This window comes from Selaginella moellendorffii, unplaced genomic scaffold (assembly GCF_000143415.4).
Source record: "Selaginella moellendorffii unplaced genomic scaffold, v1.0 SELMOscaffold_9, whole genome shotgun sequence".
NCBI classification, from domain to species: domain Eukaryota; kingdom Viridiplantae; phylum Streptophyta; class Lycopodiopsida; order Selaginellales; family Selaginellaceae; genus Selaginella; species Selaginella moellendorffii.
The window spans coordinates 2450229-2458784 of record NW_003314270.1 but is presented as its reverse complement, the minus strand read 5'-3'; the positions used below and the strand labels follow the sequence as shown (position 1 = coordinate 2458784).

Below are 8556 nucleotides of genomic sequence, written 5' to 3'. Positions count from 1 at the left end.
TCCTAAATTTTCATTTAATCAATTATACTTAATGAGAAACTATTTGCTAGTATTAAAAACCCCTACAACATTGAGTTTAATCCCTCAATACTCATTAAGTAATAACACTGCAATAGCTTTGCACGTACAAATCTTCTGCTCCCATAAGGCAAAATTGCTGAATCCAAAACATTTAGATTTGCCTCTACATCCTCTATGAGTGTTCATCATTAGCTTTGTGCATATAGAGCTTCTGCTCAAACTGGCTAATGACAAATTGTGTGAATCAGTCCATAAGGCAAAGTCATAGGATATGAAACGTCGAGGTAGATGGGCAGATGGTCAACATTGTTTCCTTCATGCAAGTCACAAGATACTCAATCATCAAAGAAAAAGAAAGAAATAAAGCTCATCACGCACTTACCCATACCCCGTCAGAACAGTACTTCCTCCTCATAGTAATTCTCAAAAAGTTTGGATGTGTTCTCAAACCAAGACTGCAGAGCCGCTGTCTAGAAACCGAGACTGCATACAACTAGAGCCACTGTCTAGAAAGCTTTCCTGTGAAATCCGCCAAGAGCCGCTCTCTAAAAAGTTTTCCTGCGAAATCCGCCGGAGCGGAAGAGGAGTGAAAATATTAAGAGATCCTACCGACACGGGACATTGTCCTTCACAACTTTCTAGTTTATATTTAAGAGCTTACTGGAATGTCAACTGGTGGTACTGGAATGTCGTCTCTTATGAGGTCCTCCGTTGAGAATTCCTCGATCGCCGGTGGAAAGAGATGATCTCTGCTGTGCTTCGACTTGGTCTCCCGGCCAAGGAACCGGGTGTATTCATAATCGATAGTGGGAAGGAGTAAAAACTGGATTTGAAGATCTTCCGGAACCACTACGGGATGCCCAACGTACTGTCTATAAGCGCGCCACATCACTGTGTCCGGTGGCTTCGCGAAATCGTAGTCCACTGGCCGCATGTTCATTAGCCATCCCTTTTCGTCGGGGACCAACCTGCATCACAGAGATTTAAATCTATGTATTGGAGATCATGGAAGATATTACGAACCACATGGCTTCCACCGTGCAGTCCCTTACAGCTTTCTCCATGAAGGACGGAGTCCGCTCCTTGCAGAAACCATTTGCTAGAACCTGGCAAGAAAGAAAAGAATAAAAGTTTGCACACACAAACATGTAACTACCTCCTCCTCCTCTTGCGTGCTAGAATCCTGTGTCCCAAGCCGGCCATCTAGTCCAACAAAACTCTTGAGAAAGAGAACATATAACTCGTAGCTTACACGTCAAGTTGTGGTCGTAATAGATTCGGAGGTCGTAGCGTCCAAGCCAGATGCGAGCATGCTGCGTGCAAGTCGAGATGGCATGATAGTGCGGCAACACAGACAACGGTGGCCTCTCGAGAGCAAGCGATCGCAGGAGCTTGTTGTTGTGGATCCCTTCGAGCAGCAGTACCAGTTCCTTGACCCGCAGAGGTGCAGATTCTACGGAGTCCACTTCAACATACGGGTGAGGCAGCCGGACTCGATGTCCCGCAAGCTGCGAGTAAACCAGTTTTACTTGGTCTTGTCGAGCTCGGTCCCGTACAACCGATCTCATGTTCCACCCCTGTATGGAAAGAGCACGAAGAGAGCTCAAGGATTTCAAGTGCTGAGTTACTCACCAGATTTTCCACTGGGACAAAACTGAAGAAGTCGCACATTACAACTTTGGACACCAAGTCCAGTAGCTTTGGCACTTCCCCCGTAAACGTGGTACTCAAAGGGGACATTTTGATGCTCCACTTCTCCTCCGCCTCCCCTTTGCATCGCCCTGCAACTGTTGTCGACAAGAGAAACCAAGGAAAAAAGACTTCTTACATCTGAATTCCCCATTGCAAGGCTTGCGGTAAGGCTCTGCCGGCAAGAGATCCATATCAATAATGTTGCGCGCCACCTCAGTGGAACTCACTGTAAGACGATGTAACGAAACGAGAAAACTTTGGTCCCAATACAAACCTTCGATGTTCCTGTCCTTGCAAAACTCGCTCCACAAACGCTCCAGGTGCTCCGTCACCTCCCCATCTTGCTTCGATGCGTCTAGCGAGGCAAGGCTTGTAAGTCCAGTCCGCGAGAGCAGCACGCGGCGAGCGAAATCAACCATGCAGTCCATCTGCGTTCGCGCGCCATCCCAACCCAGCGTCGCAGCACACGCGCTCCTCTGGGCATCGGAGAGGCGGGCGATGTAGCAGAGTGCCAGCACCAGGAACAGCGTCTCGTCCGGATCAGAGGGATGCCATCTCGAAAGAATGGCATCTAAGCACGCGCTTTCGTGCTCGTCCAGCGCCGCTGCCTCCTCTTCATGCGGCCGAGCTGCTCTGGAGACGAACCTGGACACCGCCTGAGCATAACCAACATCCCTTGAGATGAAGTTCCTGACAACATCATCAAACCCTTCCCCTGGTTTCAAGATCTCGGTTGCCTTGGGGACAGGGCGATAGATGGGTAGCGTGGTACGCTTCAGAGCCGCAGATAAACTGCCCAGCAACGGAGATAAACGACACAGCGACGGCAGTGGAGAAAAACTACCTAGCGACGAGAGATTTCTGGAAAGCATCCTGTAAACACAAGAAAATATCCAATTGAGAGTTGGGTAAAATTTAAAATAGTGAATACAAAAATAATTAATTCTATATAATGTTATATGATTATTAATTTATATAATTATATAATTTTATACAAGTATAGAAATTCAATTTGAACAGTATTTTGAGTTTTCGTTTGTTAATTTCATAATATGGAATTTATTTAAAATGTTTAATACTATTGACATTATGAAATAATGTTTAGTTTTATTTTTCAAGTTTCTAAAACTGTTTATTGATTGTACAAATAAAATATCTATATGAATGTTTTTCCCTTGATTGCAAAGAGTAATGGTCCTTATGAACTCTGCCAGTAATATTTTAGAGTCTAAAATGTTTTTGCCATTACCATTACCATCTTGAAAGCATGCACTTTCATGCCTATCTAGTGTTGCTACCTCCTTTTCATGCCAAGCTACTCTAGAGATAAACTTGGACATTGCTTAAGCATAACCCCAATATTCTCTTGAGATGAAGTTCCTAACAACATCATCAAACTTCCCCTGGTTTTAAAATCTTAGTTGCCTTGGGGACAGGGTGATAGATGGGTAGCATGGTATGTCTCAGATCCACAAATAAACTAACTAGTAACAGAGATAAATGACCTAGTGACAGTAGTGAAGAAAAACTACCTAGTGGAGAAAGATTTCTACAAAAAAAACCTGGAAAACCTGGAAAGCATTGCTGTATGGTGCCCCAATACTCATGTCCTTGTTAACACAAGAAAATGAAATTATATAAAACTTTTATATATACATATATATATATACACATATATATATATATACACATATATATATATACACATATATATATATATATATATTATAAATTGTAATGCTAAGAAAATATTGGATGAATACAAAAATATTTATCATATTGTGATTATATATAAGAGTTATTTTCATCATAGTTTAATTCATCCAAGAATATTATTAAGGGTTTTAGCATGTAATTAACTTAGAGGAAAATTAAGGTTGCATTAAAACTACCAAACCTTTCATAAATATATTAAACAAGCTCTATCTTAATCTAAATTTAGGGTATATAAAAGATATAAGATATTTTTATAGCCAAATATATGCCTCTATAAGAGAATCTTTTTTCACATATAAAGAAAAATAAAACTCTAAAAATAAAAGGAAGTTTTCATAATATTTATTAGCTGAGTTTATAATACTTTTATATTAGAGCCACTACAGTCTATAAAATGCCATTGCAACAAATAATACATCCCATTTCTAAGTTTGCCTATTAATGATCCTTCAAGACCACCATTAACTCAAACTTATGACTATAACTAGAACTTGCCTTTGCATTTTCCCTTTGATTAATATCTTGTAAGATCTTGAATTTAGAATTTCTAGGAAATCACTTAACCTGCTTAACCCTAAGTATCCCAAAACTTTTAACAAATTGGTAAAAAAAGTTCATTTTTATTCATGGGCCCTTTTTTTTACATTTAAACTTTGTCGATTATCTTTCAAGTTGTTCACTTTAGTTGCTTACATATTCGAGACCCATTTTAACTTAAACTCAAGACTGTTGTCTTCATCCAACACCACATATGGAAAGTTAATGTAGTGCACGTGGTTTTTACCCTCTATCCTATGGTGATTTACCATAGGATAACACCACGAAGCAAAACCTAAACCCTCTTTGTGCCACGTGACAAATGCCACATGTCACATGCCACGTGTCCAAAGGAACGTGGTGTGGAACCTTTGGTTTAGGGCCTTGGGCCACTGAACGAAAGAACGGTGCCAAACTCCCAAGCATGGAGCCAAGGAGTGACGGAACCGAACCACAGAGCAACTCCCGAGCATACAGCCCAAAGAGCGAAGGGACAGGAGCCCGAAGTGACCTGGATCAGTCCTAGAGCAACCAGCATCCTAATGCCAAGACCAGCATGCAAAACAGAGCCAAACGGAGTCTGGTGCTATCTCGGCGTACCGGTGGCCTAACGTGAGGATATGGGTACTCCATCAGCTAGCATGGAATGGAACTTGGGCTTAGACCCAAGCCGGACGCAGAACAAGGACAGGCACGCAAGCGGGAGCTAGACTATACCTTAGGTTGGTCGGCCATGCTCGACCTACCCACTATCCCTACTATATATTTGGAACCCCCCCCCTCCCTTGAGGAACACACGCTTTGGGCTTTCACCCTAAGCCTCCCTTAGTATCAGGAATTAGTCTCTGGGACAGGCTCGAAACTTACTAAATATGGAATGTTCATAGATTGCGAATTTGGACACGGAACGAACACCATTGTGTTCAGAACAATCTCTACATTCCGTAGATATGCCAAATGAGCAAATTTGGACACTTTCCATAAATAGCATTTGGGACCGAAATGAGACTAACACAAAGGGCATGATAGCGAGGGTGTTTGGCAGACACGGTAAGCTATCATCCAGCGATATTGAGAGACCAATCTCAATACACGAGGGTTCTTGTCACTAGCAAGTGCAAGACAAAATGAGACGGGAACTCCTTACCGGGCTAAGTATGCTCAGCTAATAACACGTAGGAATTCCGTCCTTATACTCGTCCGGTCTAAGTACACTCGAAATGCCTAGTTAACTCCACTAGCACAAGAGGGACTGATAAAGGGTCTAGCAATACCGACCTCCTGCCATCGTGGCAGTAAGGTAAGAGTGTTCGTAAGGACTGTTCGACAGGTAACTTTCGATACCCGAAGTCACATGTGCGACACTCTCCCCCCCTAGGGAAGATCAACATCCTCGTTGATGCACACTCGAGTCTAGAATACCGCCAAGGAAAAAACTCCAGAAAAAGTTCACGGTACTCACACTATGTGAGAAATGCACCAACTTAAATGAGTTAGGGGGCAACCTCTTTGTCTAACACGGATGCGCTACCAGCTCAGACACCTTCTGGCCGTCGCTAACAAGGAAATGACCAATGGATTCAGCCACCCTTGCTGCTCTGGGAGTCACCCAGCTTACAAAAGTGTGATATGCCCCTGCCCGCAAGGACATAAAGAGAGAAGCCAGAGGCCCAAACCCTCATGAGCAAAGAAACCAAACCCGTCGGTAAGGTTTAGATAAACTACTGTAAATAGGCAGTTAGAGTTGTTTACACGGTCACGCCCTTTCAACAAAAAAGGAACATCGACAGAGAGGCGGGTTATGTGACCAGTCGACAGTAGCTACCCCATGACTAGAGATTTCACCATGCACACGAAGTGCCGAAGCCAATCTGCCTATACTAGCCCAAACTCAAAGATCAATATATGGACTATATCAAAGTCATAGACAATGATATCTTAGAGACTTAATTATCAGTGAATATATCTTAGATGAGAACACAAAAGTATTCCAAGTAAGTTATCATCCGATAAACTAGTATTACAATATAAGAACCACCAAGATCACCAGAATTGGAAAACATAGGATTCACCATCTAACAAAATTCAATAACAAGTATATCATCAGGTAAACTCAATGAGAAAACTTAACTACTGAAGATTGTAGACAGTATGCTAAACAACGTACCAAAGGTAACTTAAAGAACACAAAGTATCCTTAACCAACAAGCACAATGCTCGCGAATGTATCACCCAAAGGAAATAACATCCTAATCTATCAGGACTAATTCGAGCAACAATCAACAAAACAGAATGAATGTGGTAAGACCAACAAACACTTAATTATACCAACCATCGCACAAGTCAATTGGAATAGATCCCGGTCAACAATACCAAGGAACTCAAGTTGCTTTAGCAAGTGTCAGCAACATTCGACCGATATCTCAAACCCAAGAGACCAATCCAGAGCAAACCACAAAGAACATATGGTATTGCGAAAAGCCATAAGCTATCAAAGAGAACAACAAACCACCATAAAAGATCATCAATCATCCCATCAAAAAGAGATATGCAGAATCATTGTCGAAGAAGGAATCCACCATCACAAAGAATGGCAAATCATTCTATACCAACAATAATCAAGCAAAACCTTTTGACAAGGATAATCAATTATCCTAGATGATAGTCAATCATCACCAATGATTGCTACATGCAAAAGCTAACTTCAACATCGAAGCTAACAAGCCAAAATGCCTTCCCCAACAACTTCTAACAAATGGAATAATGAGCATAAAACTCAAGGAACCAAAGCTCGAAAAAGCCTATAGCTAAGTCTTGCCTAATAATGATCACAAGTCTCATAAAAGCTAACTTCAATGCAAAAGAAGAAATCGTGATGCAATTCACAATATCTTCCTCAACACATCCATAAGCCAAACTTCATAATGCCAAAACTAATGAAGAGCATATCTGCATCAATCCAAAAGCTAAGCATAACAAAGCTATGCTCAACAAGTGATTATCAAACGATCCTCCATGAATCCATCTATAGTAAGACATAACTCACTTCATAACAAGCCCAAAAAGAATCATTAATGTTTGCTATATCTCGAACTCAAATCCAGTAAGGACTCAACATTCTAATATCGATCACTAACTCTTCCTCTTGTAAAGTTAACATAGTCCACGACTAAATCACTTTTCAAGGAAAAGCTAAAGCTCAACCCTCTACTAAATAATCTCGTCTAGAACACAACTAACTCAACTTACCACTCAATTCGTTTGAACGTCAACACAGTTGCTAACTAGCAAATGCACGAATGCCAACAATACAAAGCTATAGCCAAATCATCGACACTATCTTCATCAAGAGTAATGAAACTCAATATCAATCCTTGGAAGGATATCTCATTTCACTCAGATCTCAATATCAACAATGTCAATGACAAAGCATCACTTCAATGCCATCAACACCAAAACAAAGCTAGAAGAAAGCACAAGTGAATCACCACTCAAAACTCTCTAGCAACCAAGCTAACCAAAGTCAAAGATACCTTAGTCAGTATCCGAGACCAATCCTCCAACAAAACTCAGTTACAGATAACACTTCATCAAGGAGTGATTCACCACGTCCAAGACTCAATGAAATCCAACACTACGGACTAGATATAACCAAATGATATCGATAGAGGTAGAGTCGACATGTCAATATGGAAAAACTATGTAAGTCTAACGACACTATCCTCCACAACATCATCCAGTAAAGCAAGTCCATCACTGCTAAATCATCATCGAGCAAAGCAAGTATCAACAGTCTTTTGACAAAGTCTACAAGTAATCACCAGTCGCAAAGCAACTAACAATCACCCTCCAACTTGCCTTCACAAGACTCGAACACTAACTCATGTTATCGAGTCACATACTTGTCCAACGTGAACACAATACCCCAGGTACGAGATAAAAGTTCATAGACAAGCACAAACTAAATGACCACTTGAATCCAACTCAACCGCAATAAGCTCACTAATGCATTTAGTCAATAGCTCTAAGCATGCCTTGAAGAGGCTAGTTATGCAATCAACACTCAGTCGAAACTAAAGTGAAGACCATAAGATGGACTCATATCGGTACACAACCTCCTCATAGACATAACTATAGTATGGGTACCAACATCTCAACCTCAAACAACTAAGTTAGACATCACCATCTTCAGCCAAGGCATAGGGCCACCAAAACTAAGTCAAGATCAGTGAGAGCTCACTACTCTCATAGAGTTTAATGTAATGCAAAGTGCAACCTGCCACCAAGCACAACGCTACAAAAGAAAGGCACAAGGGTCACCTTTCTAAGAAAAGTGCACAACCACTTTTCTACACCAACTCCAAACTCTATCCAACTCAATTGCTTTAGCTTCAAAGGTTAGCATCTCTTTTGGGTTGCATCATACAAACTATCTACTAAGGTCTAAGCTAACTGAAGTCAACTCTAACCCCTTTACGAAAATAGAAAGGTTTTTGAGCAAAATGATCAATAGATCAACCATTGGAAAAGCCTAAGAAAATTTGTGGAAAATTTTCCATCCTAGAGAAAGAATGACTCTCAGTCCAGGAA

The 8556-nt window shown here is 41.1% G+C and overlaps 1 protein-coding gene across 2 annotated transcripts; it reads right to left on the bottom strand.

Moving 5' to 3' along the window:
* Nucleotides 1–642: 642 nt before the first annotated feature.
* LOC9633316 lies at nt 643–2593 on the bottom strand. 2 transcript variants are annotated; one of them, XM_024672367.1, is made up of 7 exons: nt 1988–2593; nt 1850–1939; nt 1654–1802; nt 1274–1598; nt 1178–1224; nt 1045–1127; nt 643–989 (listed from the first exon to the last, which is right to left on the bottom strand). In XM_024672367.1, exons 1-7 carry the CDS (start codon nt 2583–2585, stop codon nt 671–673), a joined length of 1611 nt encoding a protein of 536 aa, XP_024528135.1. In that variant the 5' UTR covers nt 2586–2593; the 3' UTR covers nt 643–670. The 2 variants fall into 2 exon arrangements, with proteins under 2 accessions (XP_024528135.1, XP_024528136.1); XM_024672368.1 differs by having other exon boundaries at nt 1654–1790.
* Between the last annotated feature and the right edge of the window lie 5963 nt (nt 2594–8556).